General features: G+C 44.3%; 2 protein-coding genes across 2 annotated transcripts in view; one reads left to right on the top strand and one right to left on the bottom strand.

The window, feature by feature from the left end:
- atp8b3 (ATPase phospholipid transporting 8B3) overlaps positions 1-3364 on the top strand; it is a 26572-nt gene extending 23208 nt beyond the window's left edge. Inside the window, exons 28-29 of the mRNA XM_078168682.1 lie at positions 640-770; positions 1388-3364. Coding sequence (XP_078024808.1) covers positions 640-770; positions 1388-1621 — 365 coding nt within the window. The 3' untranslated portion in view covers positions 1622-3364. The remainder of the gene's footprint in view (positions 1-639; positions 771-1387) is intronic.
- On the bottom strand, positions 2014-25153 carry onecut3a (one cut homeobox 3a). The gene is made up of 2 exons (XM_033622128.2): positions 23824-25153; positions 2014-9076 (listed from the first exon to the last, which is right to left on the bottom strand). Exons 1-2 carry the CDS (start codon positions 24860-24862, stop codon positions 8784-8786), a joined length of 1332 nt encoding a protein of 443 aa, XP_033478019.1. The 5' UTR covers positions 24863-25153; the 3' UTR covers positions 2014-8783.

Below are 25153 nucleotides of genomic sequence, written 5' to 3'. Positions count from 1 at the left end.
ACTCTTTACTCATTTCTGTCACTTGAGTGATGTTGCTCCCAGCTGTGGCCATTTTAACATTCATTACTGCAGGAACTGCTGGACTTGATTCACTTGGAGACAGATGATATCAAAACAATTGTCGACACAAATAAACATGCAACCAAACACACAAGAAGAAATGTCCATATTAAAGGAATACTTTACCCCCTAAATAATCATTGGCATGTCAATTACTCACCCCATGTTACTTTGAATTCCAGAGAAACTGAAAAAGCTAAAAAAGGGCGAACATTCTTGATGAACTGAAGTCATAGGGTTCGTGTTTAACAGCAGCAAACCTATATCAAAACAGCCATTTGCAAACCCTCACACAACTCATGCAGTCCGAGTCATTTATCCAGACGTGTACTAAAATCATATAATTTAAAACAGTGGTGTGCTACGCCTTTTACTCCAATTTATCAAGAATTTTCTACCTTTTTGGATTCTTCGTTCAACTTTGAGGCATGTGAGAAAACCAGTTTTCTTCACAACTTCAAGTTAACGAATGATCATTTTCCGGGTGAAGTATTCCTTTAATGATTATTTAACATTGATCTGATGATGTGTCATCGTGCTGTGAACAGGTTTGATTGCTCTGTGTGTGCTTTTCATCAGGTGCGTCTGATAAGGCCTTCATCGATCCACTTGTGTGGCTCACAGCTCTGCTCACTACCTGGACGGCTGTTTTGCCCTCAATAACCGCTCGTGCTCTCAATGTCATCCTCACCATGCATGACAAGCACAAGGTGAGACATCTGCGTGAAAAAGAACATTAAGACAGTAAAGAAAAGGTGGAGTATCGATTTACAGAGGAATCATTCAAAATGAAATAGAAGTAAAACATCTAGCAGTCACCTGGATTTCAGTCCATCTCAGTCGTTTTCCCAAACTATTTAAGACTTTTACAGCTCCGAAAGATGTCAGTTACACAATATTTTCAGTGTTTTTCTCTGTGATAATTCTCCAGCTGTTCGCATCCTACTGGGTTCTGACAGGAAAATGTGCTCACTGTTGACGAGTTAAAAAACATAAAACATCACCTGTGTTTTGAGGTTGCTCTCTTCGATGGTTGGCCCCGATGCCAGCCTGCTACCTATGCAACTCCCCACCCTCCAATATTTTTGTTGTACGTCTCTTTCTCACTTCATATAATCTTTTTCTCAACTGTTAACATGTCTCTGCACCTGTTTGGTTGCCATTTTATGTTACTTTGGAGCCGTCAGAAGGCTGAGCTTGTGTGTGTTATCTGAGATGTGTTGAGCTGTGTCTCATTCACTGATTATTGAGGTTTAATTCCTATAAAATCAAAAGAATGAGCAGCTATAACGGTCACTGATGCCCCTCTCACCTGCCTGTGCTCTAGGTCCACAATGTGCCCAGTCAGCAAGTGGAGCTGAAGTCAAAGTTTAGAAGGGGAACGTCTGCTCGCCGTTCCTCTTATGCCCTCTCTCAGGGGGCGGGGCCTGGACGTCTCATCACTTCAGGGACCTGCATACGCAGCACAGTGCCGACGGTGGATGAGAAGGTGACTGCAAGTACTGAATCAGGAGTACGAATTGACATGAAGGACACTAGCATTGCACCTAATTGCACATGAATAATGATAATGATAAAGTTTAGCTTTTGATATGGGACAATATTTCACGTAGATTGTTACTGCAACATAGAAGATGAGAAGATGAATCGCTATGTGTCTGCACCTCATCGTCTGATCGTCTGTGTGTGCAGTTCTTGCCTTCTTCGCTCATCTTTTGTACAGCTATTTTCCAATAAAGTAAATGTTGTAATATACAAAGTACATTATGTGCTATAAATCTTGTTTATTGTCTTTACATAGACGGTTTACCTCTGCATGAATATCTCTGATCTTTGTTGTTTGAGACTGTTGTGGTAAAAATCAAATTTCCCTCTGCCGGCGGTCACAGGGGATTTCCTTTGAAGATCAAACCAAACACAATAAACCAACAGCACCGCTTTGTTTTACAATTGTTTTATTTGTTAATTTATTTCAAAACACGCAATTTTACCCATATTATCCTTTTAAGTTTTTATTTTTCTGTAACAGTTATTACTCAGATTTTTTTCCTTCTCAAAAGTCTCAGCTAGAGTGAAACTAAAAGTCCTCCACAGGCTCTCCGGCTTCTGCAGTGGGAGGAGGGAAAAGAGGCTTTCTGACCAGACGTCGTGAGTGGGTTTATCCCTTGTTTGTGTGTGGGTGGAGGTGTGTGTGTGTGTGTGTGTGTGTGTGTTTGTTATACTGGAGTCTGTATGTGTGTGTGTTTAAGTGCAATAGGTGGAATGTCCACATGGCCGGTAAATCACAGGACCCGTAGAGCAGCCCAGAGAGCTGAACATTGTCTTCTAGGTTTGGTAGCCAGATTGTCATACCTCTGATTTCATCTTTGGTTTCAGCAAACACTCTCAAAAGGCAGACTCACCCTCTCCAGCATGTGCCTGTGTCTGTTTGTGTGTCTGTCTGTCCGAGTGCAATATAAGCCACCGTCTCCAGACGACTTTGTAAACTTAAGTAAGTACAATGTAAGTGTCTTTGCATTGATTGTGGCCCTTCCTTGGCGCTGGGGACAAAGACAGTCAAACATTGTAGAACAATGGAGCCATGAGCGGGGAGGATCAGCTTGCAAACATCAACATGGACTCCATTTTGATGTCAATGGCAGTTTGGGGCATTCATGTAAAGCTGTACGACATCAGTGTGGTGAAAACATGGGGGCGCTGTAGTGCTCTCCTCTACCCAGCCACTCTCTACTGTACCCTGAGTGACTGGGGTTTCTCCGCCCGCTCTGGGCTAAAGGGAGGAGGGGGATGAAAGGGGGAAAGGTCATGGAGTGTGAGCAGGAGTGTGTGGTAATGTCGAGGGGAGGGAGGGGGGTTGAGGGTTGTACACTCTGACCCAGCAGCAACGATTAAGATTGGGGGGGTCAGGTGTTTGCATAGTTCTCTGTGCAAAAGCCACCAACCGGAGCCATTTTTATTCCTCGCGGCTGGTTACATCATCATTAGATTAGCAGGAAGTTGTGGTGGGTGATGGGAAATATGGTCTTTGCACCACAGCTCTTGTACTCTACTCCTGCAGTGCACTACGTTGTGGCAGTAGGGGTGCAGGAGGGTGGAAAGTGACAGGGGATGAGGAGGGAGTGAATTTATAAATGTCGAATGGAGTGTCGCAGTCACGTCGAGCATGATGGGATGGAAGATGTGTCAGAGAGCGGAGGGGAGATGACGGGGCAGTCGTTTGGCAGTCGGGCACTACAGCTCGTCAAAGCTCAGACAGCCTCTTTTCCCTTGGTTTTGTTCTTCCGTCCTCCCCTTCCTCCTCCCCACTGGCCTGCCCTCTCTCTACCTTTTTTCTTGTTTTGAAACTGATTGTCTTCTACCATCACAAAGACACTTGGTTCTGATTGATTAACAGGTAACAGAAGAGGGAGAGCACAGTGTGACTGGGGGTGTCTACATCAGTCCCATTGGCAACATTCGATCCCACGGTGAAACGACACACACATAAGCTGTTTGACAGTAAATGCTGACGACATTTCTGGGTCGGATTATCAGTTGCCAAATGGTACTGCGGTTGGTTGGTCGGTCAGTCAGTAAGAAATGGTTTCAAATTTTCGCATGACAAATATTGCAACCCATAGTAAAGGAACATAAAAAAGAAACACTTTGTCTTCCACATAGGTACAAATGAACACACATACACAGATTGAAGAAAAGCATGTAGACAGACATACAGGTATATTCAAGGCCGCTCGGGCCTGTGTGTGTCCCTCTGATTAACTCCAAGTAAACAGCCCGTCTTTGGAAAAGCAAGACACACATTTCAGGACCCGAGTGCGGACCACAAAGCTGAGGAATGAAGATTGAATGCTATTGATTGGGAGGAGAGGAGTTTGACCTCCCCCAGCACACACTGCCCCCTACTGTCTGGATTTATATACATCAAAGAAACATGGGGAAAAGGGGAAGGGTTGCAACAACACATGCACACAACCAGTGAATCCAACAGTGACGGAAATTTCTAAAAACAAGGACCCCTCCAACGCCTAAAACCCAGATCCTCCCACCCTTTTTTTTGTTGTTGTTTTGATAACCAAAATATCCCCCACCCCTTCTCCACCCACTCCCAAGTCTTTCCATCCTCCTCCTCTCCCCACAAAATCACAGGTCATTCCTGTTGGTTTCTATACAGTTATACAATATCCATGCACAAAAGAAAAAAGCGCACCTTCTTTTCAATAGGAGGTGCTGGTCTTTAATATTCTAAGAACATCAGGAGCACTTGAACACACCCAGGAACCTTCAAAAGTAACTGTGAATTTTTTTTTTATCAGAGAAAAGACAACTTAAAGGCAGAAGAAAGCTAACAATGAATAAAAGATTATTCCTCCTTTGGTTTAACATCAAATTTTTGGTTAAGAATTCAGCCCAAATCATTATTTTTTTGTCATTTCTTTCCTTTTTTTTGTTATTTTCCTTTTAAACACACCCACCTCGGACAGAGCTTTGAACTAAGCATCTAAAGTGAGTAGCTCGTGCCCCCCTCTCTCTGTTCTAGCCTTCTCTTCTGTCTCTTCTTTTCTCGTGTAACCCTTCACAGAAACATTCACAATGTCTTTTTCCTTTATGAAAAACAGTAAGTACATGCCGTAGCAAAAACAAACGAGAGAACATACGAGAAAAATGAGCAAACAAATAAAAGGAATTTAACAGTATAAAGCTTCAAGTCACAAGTTCCAAAACTAACTATCATAGTATCATAGTTTCATAATCATTGTTATCATTAGCAGTATTATTTTCAGTCTAAATTACATAAAGTTTACATGAAAGGTTTTTGAGGTATTTCAGAATTAATTGTCAACACACGCCTACCGGGTCTTAGCACTAGCCAGGGGGAGAGGTCGACTGGACAGACAAGGTGGAGGGAGGAGAGCAATTTGTGTCTATAAACTGTCAGTGAGTCTTCCACACTTTTCTAGTGCAGCCTCTGTGCTTGCACGCAGTGGAGAGAGAGAGACATTAAGTGGTAAGATGTTTTTTTTTTTTTTTACAACTTATAGCCCTGTGAGCGCTCAGAGCCTCAGCCTTTTTACCCCCCTCTTTCTCTGTTACACAAAAATATCTCTGATGCGAGAGAGGTAAAGTGGCTGAGAGTCTAAGCACACCGGGCGGAGGCAAAAAAAATAAAAAAAAAACATAAAGGCTGTGAGCTACTAGAAGATCAACGATACAGTAACAAAGACTCTGACAGATTAAGGAGTAACATATAATTTTGTTTCAAATAAATAGTGTATAGAAAATGTTTTATAGACTTTCTACATGATAAAGTGCTTGTATTCTAGTGTATCAAGATGGAAAGTCAATATGGGAGAAAATGCTGACACAGCCCCCACTCTGTGTCCCTCTCTTTGGCCCCCCTTTCTGTCCATCCAATTATGGGTGCGTTGTCTGAATGTGAGTGCATGTTTGTAAATGGGTGTGCAGCTATATGCATGCACCCGCGTGGCTGTGTGTGTGTGTGTGTGTGTGTGTGTGTGTGTGTATGTGCGTGTGTGTTATTGCATGTGAGTGTGTGTCCAGTGCAGTCCCACCCGTGGTTGAAGGGAAAAGGCACTCAACTCTGTCTGCATGCAGCCACCTCCTCCTATGTGGCACGATGCAGTCCGACTGCGCTGTTTGTACAAATGTGTGTGTGAGATGTCAGTGTGTCTGCCTGTGACATTTCTGGGCAAAGGGGGGGGGGGGGGCTTTTTTTTGGTTTGTGTCCCCCTAGGCAGTTTGGGACCGGTAGGCTGCAGTATCTTTGGTATTAGTGGCGGTTTCACAAACCACTCAGCTTAGTGAGGTAGCCACATTGGTTCTCACTACAAACAAATGTCATTTTGTCAGCCTAATACCTAGAGCTGAATCTAGCTATTTACCTATGCTCACTGAACTGTATACCACAAATCGATTTTAGCTCATCATCCTTTGGCGACATTAACTCACTGCTTACAGCAACGTGAAGTTTGTCAGTACCTCTCAATCAGCTCCTCTACAATGACCATCTCTTATCTAATCTGCACCGCTAATCTGACTACATTGTTGGAAATGCTACAGTTGCATCTTAAGACCATACAGATAACAATTGAGTCCCGAGCATTACCCCACACCCGTCCTCTGGTAAAACGCACTGAATCAGCCAGGACATTTGGAGGTCATGTTTTGTCCCCCCTCTGTTTTTACCCCATCCTTGGGGCTCAGCTTAAAGGGGGCCGAGGGTACCACAGTTCTGACATGAAATGCCAAAAGACAGAGAGCGTCCCATCATTTATTCTTCTCTTCAGCAGCTCCTTTTTCTCCTCTTTCTCACGTTAATGTCTCCTCCGAGTCTGTATTCACATAGAATGCAAAAAAAAAAGAAAAGAAAACGTCCTTCATTGGCCTCGGTCCTTGCATCCCTCTTTTTTTTAACCTTTTAAAAAGTCCTTCCTTTTTTGTTTTTGATTTATCAACAAGGTGCCTTACTTATGCACAACAGAGCACAATAGTAACAAGAAATAGAAACTTTGTGTCTATGGTACTAATTAAATACCCGCATCAATATAGAGAGGAAGAGAGAAAGAGAGGGGGCAATGGGGTTAGAGGGACAGAGGAGGTAGAGAACCAAAGATAGAATGAGAGATTTTTTTTTCTTCTGCTTCAAAATGTGTCCAGTTATGTGTTGGAGACATTTTGTTTTTGTAACACATATTGTGTGTGTGTGGTATCTTTGTCGTTTGAGGTTTGGTTATTGTATGCCTTAAAATCTGATTCTTTTTTTTCCATTTTTTTACTACAAAAGTATATTTTTAATTCAGATAAAAGCTGATTGTTGGTTGCTATGGCACACACCGCCCGTCATCAGTGGGGCGCACTGTAGCTGTGTGTGAACCCTAGTACCATATTCTCTGATTCGCATTAAGGCAGTAAGCATTGGCACTAATTATTGTAGCATTTTGACAGCTGAATGTGGTGGTTAGCTTTGGGTTAGCTACTGATAACCCTTGTGTGGGAATAACCAGGAGATTTGGTTTGAATCACATCTGTTGAGAGCTTTTTTTTTTGCAAACAGATGGGATGGAGGAATGGAAGGATGATTTGACAAAATATGAAGCCTCCCAAAATAATGTAAATTAAACCTCCGCTATGCCTCAAATGTGTCTGTCTCGGTGAGCTGTTACTTTTTACTCTGTTGTACTTTTCTATCCGGTCTTTGTATTTTGTGTGAAGATTTGGATTGGCTAAATAAATCCCTGCCTTTGCTAAATCCCTGCGTTTTCAGCATTCAGTTTAACCATCCCCCTCCTCCGGCTTCACCAGTGCTGGTTGGATGAGGAACAACAATAGGATAATGGTTAGCTATTGATCTGCCTTCAAAGAGCTGTGAGGGCCTGAATGTGTTGTGCCATGACTTCTCCTCAGCATCTAGTGGCTCTTCCCTCCCTCTCCTCCGCTCTGAGCCCCATTGCTCTGCTGGATACAGGTCTCTGCTATCGACAGCAGGGGGCACTGTTGCTCTGCCAGCACAGGCAGGAGCAGGGAGGGAGAGGTGTGCTGCTGCTGCTGCTGCTGCTGCTGCTGCTGCTGCTGCTGTTATGAGGCCTTTGTGTCCCCATCTCCAGTGGGTTCCATGTGCTCCTCTTACATTCTGCTTTTCATATGCAGCTGTAATGTAGTTGGCTGGATGCCCGAGCGTGTTGTTGTCGCTTGCTTCTCAGTTATTGATCAGAGGAAAAGCTCCCAGCAGAACAAAGAGCATGTCCAGACATCTCGCCCGCCTCTCCTGTTGGTCAGAGAAACACAGACTCTAGGCTCAGGCTAAGAGTAACAATGACACGTCTCCCTACAGGCCTCCAACATCTGTGCAAAAAATATAGACCTGGGCCTGGAAGACCTGAGTATCTACTGCCGAGCATCTTGAGTTTCACCTTCAGGAGGGGTCAAGGCCCCGCTCTCTCTGTCTGCATCGATTCATTTTTCAATTCATTAGTTTGCCGTATGATCAGGCTGAGCTGCTCTCTGAAATGGCTGGCCATCAGGGAATACCTTTGGCCGAGGAATGAAGGAGACTACAGGAGGAGAGGGGGGGAGGTAGAGGCGGAGAATTGGAAAGCCTTGTTGTTTTTTTCATAGGCTGCGTTGTTTTCTTTATGACGGCCTTGTGTGTGCAGGATGGGGCTTGGATAATAAGGCTATGTGCTGTTCTGTTGTCAGATTTATTGCCGTTCTTTCGCCCTTGTTGCTTCCGTGTGCTGGCGTAGAGGGGATGAGAGAGAGACTAAAGAGGCAGACACAAAGGAGGTGAGTTGGAAGAAAAAAAAAGCAGAATCAGTGGCTACTTGGGTGGTGAAGGAGGCCGGCAATATGTCTGGTACCGTCCAACAAAAACATCAAATCTTTGGTGTCTCTTAACTTTGTCAGATGCCATAAAAATGATTTTCTTTAAAAAAAGACAGAATCAATGATTGTCCTTATGTGAGTAATGCAGAGTGGACCTGACTTCACAATTCACCTTTTTAGATTATGCTTGTTTCAGGTGAGAGCTTGAAATTTTGACTGACAAAAAAGATGATTGCATGGCACAAAGGATTTCTGGGGGCAGAGGACACATTCAGACGGCCCAGGCCAGGTAGGGTTGTTACACACAGGTTTCACAGCCAATTCTCCATGTTGCCTGTTGTTCCAACCTGACTCCCTGGCCCTCTGAAGGTCCTCTCCTCCTCTCAGGCCTTGGAGAAGGTGGTGGCGGATGTGCCCGGCTGCCCGGGGCTGGCACCGTGGTCATCGTGCCAGCGGTCCACGCAGCGGCGGCGCGCATTCATAAAGAAGTTGCTGACGGTGCTGAGCTCCAGGCCGAGCTGCTGGGAGATGGTGATCTGCATTTCCTTGGATGGACGCTTGTTCTCCTTGAAGATGGCGATGAGTGTGCGGCGCTGCAGGTCAGTGAAGACCAGACGCTGTTTCTTGGGCGCCGTGTTGCGGTCCTTGTGTTGCTCCTGTTCTTTGCGCTTGCAGGCTTGGTGTGGATGGCAGCGGTGGGAGGGATGGGGATGAGAGTGGGAGGCAAAGAGGGGAAAAAGAAACACAAAGCAAGGTAAATATACAAAAGTGATTACTCTGATGATTAGATAGCAAAGACAGGAGGTGGAGGGAAGTAGAGTAACTAAATGTATCATTAGCCAATACTTAACACATAAAAACTAGTTTATACACCAGCAGAGATTCTACAGCTCCATCTCTATTGCCATATTAAAGTTGATTTAAAGCTAATCCATGCCTCCTGCCCAGTGGGAATATTCCTTCCATCCTGCAGAGTGCAGACAGGGAGCCAGCCTGCGGTGAGAGAAAGATGGGGTGAGGAGGGGGTGGGACTGGCTGTTGCCTGCTAGCTGGAGACACTGCTGTTTGATTCAATATTAATGCAGTTTGAGTCGCAATGGGGGACTGAGTGACTGTTGCACAAAAGTAAGCATTTTGTGTGTGTATGTGTGTGTGGAAATGAGAGATAGAGGAGGGGCGGGGAAAGAAAAGGTTGGAGAGAAAAGAACAGAAAAGGTGGAGGAGTAAGACAAAGTGTGTGCATTTGTGTGCCTGTGCGTGTGTGTGTGTGTGTGTGTGTGTGTGTGTGTGTGTGTGTGTGTATAAGAGCCAAAGAGAGGAGCCGAGAAGAGGAGGGAGGGGCGGCGAGTGAAGGAGAAAGAGAGATATTGACCGACTTTGCTGTAGGAATTGGGGGGTTCTCTGTAGGGACTGAGGTCAGAATCCCCCCCAGCAGGTCTACAGTCTGCTACTTCAAACAGAGCCCACTGGAGCCCACTCTATTGAGCTCTGAGAGGGTATTTATAACCCACCCGCCCCCCCTCTCCCTCCCCAAACACAAACACTCGAGAGGTGCATGCACTGGCTGCTATGAGCCCCTTCCCATACACCGAGCAATTTTCAAAAGAAAACACACCGAGTGTACTCTTTTACGTTTGGGAGGGGGTGGTGGGCTTGTAGGCAGCGAACACAGAAATTAATAGTTAATAGAATGTTGTATTGTGGGTAAGTGTGTTGTAACTCAAAGTATTCGTAGGAGATGGGTGGAAGGCAGCAGACAGGTGCAGGGTAAAAAGGCAGAAACGGTGCCCAGAGATGATGTAGGAGGAGTTGTGTGCGTCTGTGTGTGTGGAAGGTTATGGCACCACCTCTGCAGCCACATGTTCCCCTGCTGGCTGAGGATCGAATCCTGCCAGAACGGACTGTGTGTCCCTCTCAGCTTCCCTACTGTCTCAATAAAACGAGAGCAAATTGGAGAGAGAGAAAGATGCCATCCCTGTGGGGTCTCCACCTGCTGCCGTCCGTATTGTCTGATACTTTCATACTTCAATAATGTCTCACTCTCACGCTGTGTGTGTGTGTGTGTGTGTGTGTGTGTGTGTGTGTGTGTGTGTGTGTGCGCAAACGCGCGTGTCTTGATGCATTTAAGGACAGATTTTTTTTCTCCTCTATCTTATGTTCTACTTGTGTGTGTGTGTGTGCATGAGTGTGTGTTTGTGTGTGTGTGGGGGGGAGGCTGTGATTATGCTGAAGTGGCTGGAGCCAAGCAGTGGCGCTGTGTGTCTAATTACAGTGGAACAGAGCCCATTGATCAGCCATTGCAGTCCAATCTGTTTACTACAGATGTCTAACCTGCACACGAGCCCATCCATCATATTCATATTTCACATCAACACTGCAGCTGTATATACATCACACACACGCTAATATGCCACATACAAATTTGTCTAAATGCATGCTTGTATTACAGAGTGTATATCATCATATATCTGTGATTTATTATAGGATTAAGGGTAGTCATGAGGATGAGGGGGATGATGTCATTTTATCATTGGGACTTTAGCTGAAATATTCACATTGTCTCACAGAGTTAGTCTCAGTGGGTTAGGACTAAGTAAGGGAACTGTTGTTATTAATGAGGCCTGCTTTCAATACAGTTATAATTTTTGCATCTATCATAGTTTCTTACTTCAACAAAGTTGCTCTAAATATAATACCATCACAAGCTTATAACCCTGAACATGCACGTCTTCAGGTGACGCTAACCTACACACAAATAAAGATATTATCCAGCGCTTCCAGGGAGAAACATTCGTTCAATCCATATGGATTTATTAAAAAATAGATTCATCCTGAGATGTAATTTTCCGGGGTCGGGGGACGCCTTTTCAAAATACCACAAATATCATGCTTCATACATTATTGTTTGGCCAGCCGTCAGATTCCGAACTGAGCTGCTGATTTTGCTCTGATATATTCCAAAATGATGCCACAGAGGAGTACCACATTCAGCATATTTAGTGCTATTCTGGCAGAATTTAGCAAGATGACCAACTTAATTATAACCTGAATTTTGTTTCATTACCATGCTCCTTAAATGTATGAAGTAATCCAGGAAATTATATTCAAATCGCAATTTTTTTTCTAGGTGACGACCCCCAGATTGCCCCATTTATTGTGTCCACAAACCAAAGTTACACCCTCAGATTCATCAGTTCACACCTCTTATTTAAGCACACATCAGCTGTGACACATAGATATACAACTCTTAAAAAAAAGCTTGTATAAAAATTAGATATCTGCCTTTTTCCATATGTCAAAGTTTGGTAAGGTTTCCTAAAACTCATTGACACCAAATATTCAACAAACATATACTCCTCAAATATACAGTGTGAATTGTTCTGATCATCTGCACACCACACACTGACTAGATGATAGACTGCAGTCATTAATATATAATAAAATGCAGCGGTTGATACGTTATTGCGTTTTATGGTTGATAAAAGTTTAATCATGTTTGCCAGTTTACCCTGTCAGTGTCAGAGGAGATTAAATTAAACAAGAAATTAAAGCATCTTGACGTCAAATTGTTTTCCCTGTCGGTGAAAATCTGCTGCAGCACCAAACTGCAATTTAATTGACCGTTTATAATATTCCAGAGCAAAATTAACACACACTAATAGTTGATGTGGTCACCTGTAGTGGCTAAAACTGGCAGCCAGTGTATGAAGATGGCATCTGCATCCAGGAAACAAAAGCAACTGAGCATTAAACACATGCTTTCGTCAGTAAAACCAGTCAGTTGGAAACGTGCAGCTTTGATGGTGGAATATACCTTCATCATTTACCAAATAATACCTAAAATTCCAGACCATACAAAATTCCTGTTTACGTTTGCAAATCTGATTTTTAGAAACACCCACATGTGAGGATGCTCTGCTTAATCCACACGCAGGGACTTGCACTGCATCAGCTCCCCGCTGACTGAGGAGAAGCTACTAGTTCTGCTCAGCAAAGACATGCCATCCCCTCTGGCTTTAAACTTGTGTGGAAGAGGATTCGTCTCCCAGCAGGACAATGAGCCCAAACATGCAGTGGAGTCTGTTTGAAGACGAGGGAGGAGCAGCGAGTTGTGCTGACATGCACTGCTTCACCTCCACAGCCACTGGACCTCAACCTCACTGAACACAGGTGATTATTGTGAGAGGAGAAAATAGATTTTTTTTGTTTTTAAGTTTTGCACATTACTTGTCCAACACTTTAAATTTGTTGGTTAATATATGATATTAAATAAAAATGTGTGTTAGTATGCATTATCTGATGCAACAGCATTTTTTTGATACCAGATCTTTTAGAGTAACTTCCTCTGGAGCAGCACAGTTAATATTATTATCAATATGAATTTATTAGCATCTCAATATTTAAGTCCAGGCTGACTTTAGGTTTATTTTATGCAGCTTCCAGTTGCCCTGAACACCTTCACTTCCCTCTGGTGTGTGATGTTTTCTTCTGGGATTCATCCAGATGTGTGACCTTGCACAGGTATGCACATAACCACACACACACTTTAGCCATATGCCAGAAAATGTGAAGTGTTTTGCAAAACAATTACACTTATTTCTTGCAATAAAAATAGGAGGAGTTTTATAAGAGGAAAAAAAAGGCTAATTTTAATTGATTTATCTACTTTTGTTTAAGTAGGAGACATTTTACTTGTTGTGAATAGCCTAAATGTCACCATGTGTATTTTAAAGCTGTAAAATCAACATATGCAGTTACAGAAATGGAATTCTTCCAAAATCTATGAATGGATTGTTTTTAAGCGGACAACAAATCTGTGGGGTAAAAGCTTTGGAAACAAACTGCTGGTCAGTATTTTTAATTACAATTTGTTGGACTTTATTCTCTTTAAATCCCCAAAGATTAAAGAGACAAACAAATGTGCTCTTTCTTTTCTTTTTTGTGCATGAAGCACATAATAAGTGCTCCACGGGAGGGGTGTTAATGTGCCTCCACAACGAGCTCAGACAGTCCCAGCCTCTCCCTCCACATCTCTCCCACCGGCGAGTCACGTCCTGCGCGCCTCATCGACCGCTTGCTTTGTGCCGCTCCGGTCGGCAGGTGTCGCTCTCGTCGTGGCCCCGGCTGCACGGGGCGCCATAGTGCGCTGCCTTTGCTACAGGCGCTGGATTTAGTAATCAATATCGATCGATCGGTGAGGAAGGGGGCCCTGATTACTGAACCAAGCTCGGCGTAGAAAAGAAAAAAAAAATCGATCATTGCAGCTTTTAGAGCTACAGTAGGCACCGAGCAGAGAGACGGACATAAACTCATGCACAAAGAGCAACCGGACAAGAGCAAAAATCCTGGTTTGGTGTTGAGTGTTTTTCTGAGGTGTGCACCCTGCTGCTACATGGGCAGACAGAAATGTGATTTCTATTAGGCGCTATATGGAGCTGTGAACAGGAGCTGACCTACTTTGAATGGATCCCTCAGGCTCCTCACAAACATACAGAGACTGATTAACAAAGACATGAACATCCTGTTTTAATGCGTGTTTTTATTTACTATAATATTAAATTAAATCCTATGTATGCAAAGCAGAAGTTTATCCACATGAATGTCAAATCAAAGGCCTCTTGGATCGCAGTCTAATATCAAATTCCTTAATGAGTGATTTTTTTTTCCTCTCGGATGAAATCGGGGTATAAGTTAGGCCCATTTCTTCTCCACTGATGACATTAATATTCTTTGCTTCACGACAAACCAAGCGAGGTTAAGAGAAAGGCCCTGGGTGTTCAATATCGATCGATAGATTCGTGAATAATTCGTGTGTGAAATTCAGTTCGTCCAATTAATTATGCCTCGGAGGGGGGGAGTGGGCCCGGAGAGGTGATTCATGAAGGGGTGGAGACGCGAAAACACATCAGGAAGGAAGGGAGAATGGAGGGAAGGAAACGGGATGATCCAGCTTTCTTTTAAAAAAAAATTGCAGAGGGAAGAAGATGAGTAAATGATCATCATCACCTGTTCTGCGTGTGTGCACCGCGCGCGCTCACAGCTGTCTCAGGCCTCCTCTGTCCCTGCAGATGTGAGTCCATCTTGAGCATTAATCATTTATTGATCACCGCTGCCCTTCCTGCTCATAATGAGAAAGTCAAACGGCCTAATATTATGCCTATAGTGTTTTATGAAACCCTGATTATTTACACATCTGCATCTAGAATTATTCCCCCTTTGCTTTCCAAACATTTGCTGCAGCCCTGTTTGCGGTGTAAAGCACACGAGGTCAACGTCTGCTGATTTAATTAATTTACCAATAAACATGTTTACCGGTTACGGTTCGGCGCGTTTATACACACAAACACGCACACACTTGCATTGTTGGAGAGCAGTCCTGTCCCCACTATTAATCCATGCAGGGCCACTTTGCTTGTTGCACTCCTCTCCAGATAAGAAGCATGATTGGGCGATTTGATGTTTAAGCTTCAGTCTGTTTATTAAGTAACGTCTCTGTTGTTTCGCACGGGCTGTTGCCTTAAAGATTGATGTATATCCGCACGGCCTTCTCTCCCTCCACACTGTGGCATTTATTTTATTTTCTGTGCTGCGGGGCAATGCCAAGCCTCTCCCCTCTCTGTCTCTCTCTGCTTCTCCAGCCAGGCCCAAACACTTCCAGCTCGATACCCCTTAATGTAATGAGTGAGAATTGGTGTTAATATACTGATAAAGCGACACAATTTGTTTGTTTGCATTCTCCAGCGACTCAGCTGCGAGGCATTTCTTCTCCAGCACTTCAATAACACTCAACCTGAACTCAGTTACACCTTCGCCCACATCCCCAGCTCAGTCTAAGTGTCAGCTGCCTGCCTGGAACATTTTACTCCATCACAGCCATGCGTGCACTGTGGCTGGACTTCACATTTTGATTCAAATAAAAATTGAATCAAAATCAAACTGTCAGTTTCAGATGCACAAAATGCACCTGAGAAATATAATTTTATTCACACCAACGTGTTATTAGCAACCCAGTGGTAAACCAAAGAAATTGCATAGTGCTTAAAAAAATTCAATAATCAGTAAAGGCTGCAGCCTGTGATGATCACGCTCCTTATGAGGTTTTAGATAATTAAACGTACTCAGCCATTTGAGCGCGTGATTGAGAGAAACCGTATGACTGAATTTTTAACCTGCATTATTATTATTATTTTTTTTTTTTTTTTGCTATTTTAATAGCAGCCTCGGTCCGTAGTGGTCCATTTATTTGTGCGAGCGGCTCCATTGTTGGAGTGATACTCTTATCTGCGATTATCATTGATTCCATTCATAATTGCTTTGGCCAGTTATGCGTGATGGCGGTAATGATCATGATGCTTTATTTTTGTGGAGACAGGTGGGCCTACGGTGCCATTTCCGTCAAACAACAGGTGTGGGCCCCGCTGTGTGTGTTTTTACGCGATTTATGAATTTATCTGGAGCTGCTTTGCTTTGAGGAGTTGTGCTCGGATTGAATCCTGATGACTGAAATTTAGCACCAGTGTTTAAAATAATAAAATAGGCTTTTATGTTACTTTTAAAAAGCGGTAAATAAATGAAGTGTTTAGCTGATTTAAAATTCCATCCGCCCCATAAACAATTAATTACAGATCATTAACATTTAAACAAATAGCCGGCCCTCAGTGGGGTCTCTTTTGGAGGGTGGAGAGGCTCTGGCCGGTCAATACACCCGCACTTTGTGAAACCGTGCACCAGGACTTCTACATTTAAGCTCCTTTTCATTTGCTGGGAAGAGTTTACACACTTTTTAAAGCTGCGTAAATCTGTCACAGGCGCGTTTATAGTGAAACACAAAGGAAGGAAGGAAGAAAATTAAAATAAACCTGAGCAAATTGATTTTTTTCTTCACCAATTTCTAAGTCTCCAATTAGGTTAAATTTCGTCTTTGCCTGTATTTACACCTCTGACTTGGAGGGTGCGCAGATTTAGCAAAGTGACATCATTCTCCAAATGTCAGCTGCCACTCCTCCTCTGCTCATTTCTTATTTTGTCGCAGGAGAATCAGCGAAGTGATCTGCAGTCAGATGATAGCTACTGTTTGCTCTCCACGGGGGGAGACGGACAGGTTTTCAATATGCAGGAATTTTCCAGATTCAATTCAATACAGTTCTCACTCAATCATGTGAGAGGAGAGTCAACAAATATCTCCACAGCAGCAGCAGCTCTTATTGCGGTGACCTAATTACATTTATATGCTCTATTTTCCCCCATTGCTAAACAAAGCATATTAAATTGAAATAAATAAAATGTTTATTAAGTTTGTGTTATTCTGCAGCACGTTGGTGTATTTAGGGTTTATTATAGGGTTCATTTTCTTTTGTCGCCCTTTGCAAATCAAATCGGTGAAAACAAGTGTTGAATTCCTTTGAATGCCTATTTATTTATTTATTTAGCCTGTTTGTTTATTTATTTTGTTTATTTCAGGAAGGTCCCAAATATATTTTTAATAATTATTTTGTGTGCAACAATTTCAAACACCAGTGAAAACAAATAAAATAAAATAAAAAAAATAAGAAAATGGGAATAAATAAGAATTAAAATGCAGGTTATATTTTTTATATTTATATTTATACATTATTAAGACTGCTCTTTTTGTCTGTCAAAAGAAAAGCATTGCAACACACACACACACACACACACACACACACATTGCAAAAAAAAAACCCTGAATAACAACCTGCAGAAACAGACGTCAGCGTTTTCATATCGGCTCAGCAAAGCAACAAATTAAACAAATTATTAATTTCAGAATAACCCGCAGCCTGTTCGTTATATTTAATAACATGTAATATAAAGGCTGTACGCGCTGACATCGATTCATTCATCAATTGATTTCACAGTCGTTTTGTTCCTTTGTTGATCTGTGTGGGGTTGCCCAACCGGAGTTTCGGGTTGCATCTGTGGGTACGATAAGCTGTGTGTATGTATGTGTGTGAGAGCGTGCGCATCTGTGTGTACGTGTGTGTGTGTGTGTTTGCGGTTTTGTTGTGATCGACCCTGCAGAAAGACTTACAGAGGTTCCGTTCAAACCATCTGCAGGCTCTCGTTTCAAAAAGGCCCGACGATGCCGAGACACGATGACGTGTCACCAGGAGAGTTGGAGCGTTTTTGGTCTTTACCAGCTGTTTTATTTTTACACCACTCTGAATCATTAAACCCAAAAGAGACTGCTTTACACAAACACGCCTCATTGGCTCGCAAAATCTTATTTTTCCTTGAGCGAGTGAATTATTTAAACTTGATGGTTTATTTCAAAACAGATTTATTCTCTTTTTTTGTGGCCTTAAAATACAGTTCCCACATTTTTTTTCCAAAATAAATGCATGCACACCCCTGTTAGAAATCCGTTGAATAACCACCCTCCACATACTGGAATCATATTTTAACACCTATCAGGAGATTAAATGCTTTCTAGCTGTTTTAGAAAGCTCGCCGTGCTCAATTGGATACGTGCCTTCACTTGCCTTTAATTGCGTGGACAATGTCCTTGCCTTGTGTTCTTAAGCTGCGCATTAAACAAGCCATTATCGGGCCTTTAATAACCGATGGCCTGTCAGGGCGTCAGATAAGCAGCTAGTGTGTGTGGACACACCGCTGTTTCACTGCTGCTTCAGCGCGGGCTGGATGCAGATTTATAACCACTTTCCAACCCAAAAAAGTAATTTGTTACTTCTCTATCAGAGTACCTGACACGTCACATCAGCAGAAATCACACAGTCATAGTACCTGATATCTCAGGTACATGTTTGCTCAGTGAGGATAAAATCAGAGCTAGCAGAAGTATAGTATAGTATAGTATAGTATATATATAAAATAAACCTTTAAATTCACTCATCTGACTGTTTTGTAACTGTCTAAATGTTCACTGTGGGTCGTAGCAGGAAGTGCATCAGAGACATGGGTGCCTGCGCGCAGGACGCACGGAGCAGCCCCAGATTTTTGGGGCATCCCGGCGTTACATAACAGCGCGCTGAGCTCCATCTGCACACCGCTGATGTGCTCTGGTCAACATTTTAATTGCTCAACAGTCTGCTCTTTGGAGCCACCTCGACTCTTATGTAAACCCTTGCAGATTGTGGCGGGTCAAAAGCCACAGATTTGTTTCTTCATATCAGGCATCCTCACACACACACACACACACACACACACACACACACACATAGAGCAGCACCGTGCTCACCCTACATTTGACTCCAGAGCACCAAGGACGAATAATGAGATTTAATTATGATTATCTTTCAGGTTTGGTCCCTTTGTATGTTTTGCCTGGTTGAAAAAGGGGGGGGGGTGCACGCGGTGCCATTAACCCTTTGATGCTAGCCGCGTGCATTCAGTCGACTCTGCCAGCAATTTGATTTAAAGGTCATTCTCTCCTATCGATCCGGTTTGGCGAGGGGGCGACGGAGTAGCGTAGGAATTGATCATCTAAAATAGAAGAGACGGTATTCGAGACTGTACAGAGTCCAGACCTCTGCTGCATTTATAATTGCTAAGCACGCCCCCCGTGTGAATTGGAACTCTGTGTGCGCGTGAGAGAGAGAGAGAGAGAGAGAGAGAGTGTGTGTGTGTGTCTAAAAAGGAGAAATGGGTGAAGATGTGGGAGACAGTGCAAGCTCCTGCTTCTGTCGCTAATCTGATTTCTATTAAAATTACATTATTTTGAATAATAAGGTCGACTTGGTCAGAGCCGTGTGGGTGGGATGTATAATGAGCGCACAGAGGTTACACGACTCTGAACTTTAAGTCGTCTCGTGCTGCTAATCCGTCTCCATCACAGAAACGGAGCAGGAGCTGCTTAAACCTCTCCAAATTTTTTTTGTAAAAGTCAGCATTTGAGTGTTTTGACCAAGGCATGCTGCGAGGTGTGCAACAAGCCAGCGTGAGAGCATGCGTTTATTAGTCATTCTGCTGTGTGTTATGAAGGGTGAGCTGTTAATGGGAGAAATGGTGTTGCATGGTGGAGATGGAGAGGGGGGGTTGCATGGCTGCATGGCGCAGCTCCAGAGATGGAAAGCAGAGGCCGGGGAATGGAAATCGATACAGATTCAGGGCTCGCCAGATCGGCCTTAACAATGTGGCGCAGACGCACTCTACATCCCGATCACATACACACAGGAGAGAAGAAACGGGGAGGCGACACGTACGCAGGCTGTAGCTGCTGCTATGATATTGTCCTGCGTTATATGCAGCCATGGAGTGAATAAGAAGGAAGCTGTAACCTTCTAAACGCAATCAATCAGGGTGCATGTGTAGGTGTTTCCCCCTCTTTCCTTCATCACTTCCCACGATGCATCCAGTTATGAATATTCACATCAGCCCACGACATGAAGATTTATGCAGATTTAAAGTTGAATTGACCCCCCCCCCCCCCAGCCCCATGCAGCCCAGCCTCCTCATCGCCGGGCTCCAGATAATGATGCAAGGCGTGAGATGTCATTTCATCTGGTATGAGCTACACTGAACCCGGGATTTAAACAAAATAGCCTCGAGGTATAGCCTCAAGAAAATGACTGTTGCTCTCCCACCGCAGGATTTCAAAGGCGATGCTTGTACATGCGTCTCTCAGTACTTACAGCACACGTTGCTGTGCTTAACGAACGAGGCTCTGAAAACCGCAGCTGCACTGTTTATCCCCCCCTATCTTCCCTCACACATCAATTATTAAAGTACCAATCGATCATTTCGCGGGCTAACATCAAGCCATCTCTTCATGAAAAAAAGAATCCTGTTTTAGATTAACCCGCATCAATCACATCTTAATGCCCCATCCAATTAGACCCATTATCCCGGCTTAAGTGACCCAAAAAAAGGAAGTATCACCACACCTGACTATTTTTGTTGCTCCTGGATATTTTGGTGTGACTCCCCCAAAAAATAAAAAAGTCACTGTGTATTTTGCAACAAAAAAGAAGCAAAAGATGTGATTTAAATGTTGGCTTCGTGCTGGAGTGGAAAGTAGGGTGCAGGGTGGTGTGATTGACGCGGTTGTGGATTGTAATATTGATCGATGGGTGGAAGCTGTTGGATGAAATAATGGTGTTTAGGGCCTACACGAGCGCTGTTAACTGTGCATTGGTGAAACTCCAGTTCACCACCTTGAACTGTCCTCAAATTGGAGAGAGGATCCTGCAGCTCAGGGTGGATGGAGGCTGAGATCAGCACCTTGGACAGCGCCTGGGAAACTGGGCTGTAGGAATAAACCGTTTCCTCTTACTGGATTATTTGTAGAGGGAAATTAAAAACAGTTTACAACCTTGTAAAATAAAATTTAATTTGCAGAATTTGGTCTTTTTTTCTAAGACCTTAGGAGTATAGCTTGTAAGGAAGGCAACAAATATATTTACCAAGCAGTATGAATATAGCAGTGGTGAAAGTGCAGTGTGATGGTGATGCGGGTGGTGGTGGTGGTGGTGGTGGTGGATTTCTCCAGGATTAGGCCCGTGTAAACTGCATGTAGTCCACTGAAACATGAATAGAGGCCTCCCACCCTCATTCTCAACAATGTTTTTCCTCCGTGACCCGTGGGTCTTGACCTGCACACCCTGGCACGTGCTGCGGCCATTCAAATGGTAATAAACCAACTGCGCTTCTTCTTCCTCTTTATGTCCAGGGAGAGGGAGAGGGACCCTGGTATGCACCCTCACCACTGGCAAGGAGGAGGAACAGGAATGCGCCATTTGTGGGAATAAACCGCACGTTTGGTGATGTATTTAAACATTTTGTGTGTTGTCCAGCTCTGGAAAGAGGCGTGAATACAACCTAAATGACTGTATAACTCACACCCCACAGGAGAAATGAGTGAGAGTGCATCACACACACACACACACACACAATCGGAGCATGATTACAGCAAAGAAAAAAAGGTGTGCAATAGCGTTTTTTTTCCCTAACAGCTGTCCTCTTTCCCCCCTTTTTTCCGGCTCCCGCCTTCCCCCTCTGCTCCGGGGGAGAGACCAATGGGAGAGAGTGCTGAGGCGGGATAATTGATAGATGCACTGGCTATCCTTATCGATCAGGGCTGTATTGACCCGACCAAATACATTGAGATGGAGTGTGGAATTCAACACAGATGCAAAGACGAATTGTTTTCATCGTTAATGCGATCTTTAAATGCCTCCCAAACCCTCACTTTGCCCGCGTCTTTCTTATTTGTGCAGCTTTACAATGAAGTTGCTTATTTATTTTATACAGCAGTGGGAGAATGCTTTAAGATGCTCGGAAAATAAAAGACATCCAAAGGTTAAAGCTTTTTACAGGGCCTGGGTGTTGAAGCTCTGCGTATGGAGAGAGCACAATAGGTGGGACGCCTGTGGGTCTTTGCCCTCGTTGCATTAGGAGATGTTGAGCGTGAAGGGCACACAACATTCCCCCCCCTCAAACAGGCCTATCTCTGCTCTGCTTTTCGTTTCAGGGGTGGATTGTCATGTGTGTGTGCAGACACTGGCATTTTCACATTAGCTAAGCAGGGCAGCTGCATTGATTTGTGTGACTGTGATGAATTTGGAATAGTAATTTGAATTTATTGATTGATGTGGCCGAGCGAGTATGGCCCAGCCTCACTTTCAGCATCACAACCCCCCCTTCAACTCCCACTCCCAGCCCACATGCGCACCGAGGATAATGGTGATTTTAAATGCAATAAGTAAAATGTTGCTCGGCGCATTTACATACGAGTCATTTGTCATTTTGCCCAACTGGCGTTTTTCTTTGAGACCTATTGTGACTGCAGGTTAATGCACAATGCACACAAAAATCTGCTGCTCCAAAAAATAAACACATGTGGTAGAAATCTCCAATAATATATATATTAAAAATAGAATAATTTAAAACATCCATCGCCACTGGATCAAATTAAGATAAGAGAGCAGCCCTAATTTCCATTTTACAACCAAATACGCACGCACGTTCACGCGCTACACCTATAGGCTGCCCTGGACCTGACCACAGTAAAATATGCAGTAGGTGTGCACTGCTCAGGACTGTGCCACTCCAACATGTCAATTGAATTGGGGGGGGTTTATCCTGATGCCGGGTGTGGAAGATATAAAACCCCACAGCCCAATTAGCTTTAACAGCAGTGGCACTTAAAGAGACAATTGTGGAGTGTTTAAATCTTTATTTACCAGAACCCCACTAAATGCGCAAAGGAACAATTTACATGCCATTAAGTGCTTTTCAATAGGGCATTGACTGGAACTAAAATATGCCACTATATCTGCTTAATTGAACTGTTCGCTGAAATACGACACAGAAGAGCTGATTGACGTTTGGAAGCGCAGCACGTCTAAACAGGGCCTTTACACAAACATCAATGAGAGGGGACCTCTCACTCACAGCTCTGTTTTAACCCCACTGCGACGTCTCTCGTTTTCATTTACGTCCTGTTAATCAGGTGGAAAGTGTTAAAGGGTTTAAAGGGGGGCGGGAATGTGGGTTCAGATCACAGTGTTTAGTGTGATAATCTTTGCGCAATAAAAATCTAAACGATGGATGGAAACGATAAGACAGAGTCAGTGAGGGTTTGTGTCACATAACTGAAAAAAGAAATACAGTCCTTTCTGTTATCAGATCACAAAATGATCTCACAATCTCACAAAGCAAAATAATCACAAATCTCAGTATCAGATTGGCCAAACATGCCCTGAACCAACTTTAGAGACAAGATATCCCAGAGTGCAGAGGAGACAACACAGGCCAGAGAAAGACGCATCTGTTTGTGTCTCTGTCTTTCAGATCCAAATCGATCATTTATCAGTGTGCTACTCTGAAAGGGGACGCCTGGACCTGAAATATTGATCCATAGGAGGTCATGCTCCCCCGACTCTTTGGCCAGGCCTCAGACGATCCTTGTTTGCGACGACGCGCTTATTTGACAGGGGGGAGTGCCAGATTACTACAAGTTTGTTTGACACAAATGAGTCCGTAGTAAAACTGAGTATCTGAGTTGCAGTGATCTCAGTGTGTGGATTTGTTTTGCCTTTTAAAGTAAAAGCTGAAAGATGTAATCACATCCTGCTTTGATTCCCTTTGTTTGGTGTGTTTTGGTTCGTGTGTGAGAGTGAGAGGGGTGTGTGTATCTATGCTGTATCCGTGCGTAAAACCGCCATAAGTGCATCTGCACCTCGGAGAGATGCGTCCTCGCTTTTGTTTATATCACCTCCAGTGTTACACAGCATCTGTTTATACTATCATGGATTGTAGCATCAATCAAAATATAGATTTCCCCCCAACATTTAACACCCCAACTGTCATGATGAAGTTTTACTCGATACAATCGACTAATAACTTCTAGTAATGTCTGTTTGAGCAGCTATTGACAGTCTCGCCACATTGACTTCTAATTGATCCCTCCACATCACTCAGGTTGGGAGCTGTCTCCTCACTCACCTGCAAGCCTGAGCGCCGACATCCGCTGGAACTCGGGCTCCTGGAGCCACTTCCACATCCTCCTGAACGTCTCCCGACCAGACTTGAGTTTACTCCACGGTTTAGGATTCCGCAGCAGGTCAGACAGAGTTCCCTGGGACCGGCACAAGATCCTCTGAGCAAAGATGGCCTGGGGGATGCTGTAGCGCTTGAGCTCTGCCGTTATTCGCTGTGCCACCTCCTTGGTGTTTATCTCCTCCACCTGCCCTGACCCACCTCCCTGCCCGCCTCCCACCACCGTCTGCCTGTCCCGGTCTGACAGCATGGACCCGTTTGCCTGAGAATGCGGATGGCTGTGATGGTGTATGCCGTTCAAGGATGTCATGAGCCCGGCCCCGTGGCCCCCGAGACCCCGGGCCAGGTGCTCCTCGCCCCGGGACAGCATGGCTGCGTGGGACTCGAAGCCCCCCGAGGAGATCATCTTGTCGTTGGAGAGGTGAGCTCCAGGACCATAGGCGCTGAGAGTCTGCTGGGAGCTGTGCAAAGACCCGAGACCATTAGACAGAGGGGATAGAGGCTGCCCCATGCCGGACATGTCTTTGGGGTAGTGGCCGTAGAGGTTGCTCATGGAGGCGAGGCTTCGGTCGTCCCTCATCAGGGTGAAGCTGCCGCTGACGTTCCCGGCTGCGAGTCGCTGGTGCGCCGGATGATGGTGAGCATGTGGGTGTGGATGGTGAAATTTCTCCGACACGGTGGATATGGGGGGCAGGTGCTGCAGCGGTGTCAGCGTGGTGTAGGTGCTGCTCAGGCTCATCCCGGAGTCGCACGACATGGTCATTGCCGGATGCAGGGGGCCAGACAAAGCGTGGTCTGTGCGGTAGTCCCCTGCTCCCTCCAGTATCGAGGCCATGCTGGACACCATGGCTGACCGACCGTGCGACACCAAGTTCCGATGCGACGCCGACGACTGGCGCGCGTGCGGGGAGTTCATTAAGTCGCTCGTTTGATGGGAGTGAGATACACCGTGCAGATTTCCAATGTTTTCCATTGTAAGCTCCATCGTTGAAAAGGATCTTTATTTCCACCCCTCTCGCCACTCTCTCGCTCTCTCCCTCGCTTCTCTCCCTCTCTCACTGTCGCTCTGTCTCACACTCCTTTCCAATAAATTTTCAACGATTTCAAAGCCAAGCCATTGATTGTAGTTGCCTCTCTGCAGTCAATCCAGCATGGTTTTAAAAGATCGGGTCCCGGCCGCCACACAAACTGCGCCGCAAAAACCTCTGCTCAGTGTGAAGGTGTCTGCGCCTGCCCGGATTTCTCTCGCTGTAGAGCACCTTCTACTATACCCAAA

The sequence above is a fragment of the Epinephelus lanceolatus genome, chromosome 6, assembly GCF_041903045.1.
Source record: "Epinephelus lanceolatus isolate andai-2023 chromosome 6, ASM4190304v1, whole genome shotgun sequence".
Lineage (NCBI taxonomy): Eukaryota > Metazoa > Chordata > Actinopteri > Perciformes > Serranidae > Epinephelus > Epinephelus lanceolatus.
This window is presented reverse-complemented; position numbering and strand designations above follow the sequence as displayed.

Excerpts from the sequence above, each read along its gene's own strand:
- onecut3a (XM_033622128.2), bottom strand. The coding sequence starts at position 24,862 with ATGGAGCTTACAATGGAAAACATTGGAAATCTGCACGGTGTATCTCAC. Across the intron at positions 9,077-23,823 it reads GTCGGCGCTCAGGCTTGCAG|CCTGCAAGCGCAAAGAACAG; the intron begins GTGAGTGAGGAG and ends ATCCACACCAAG.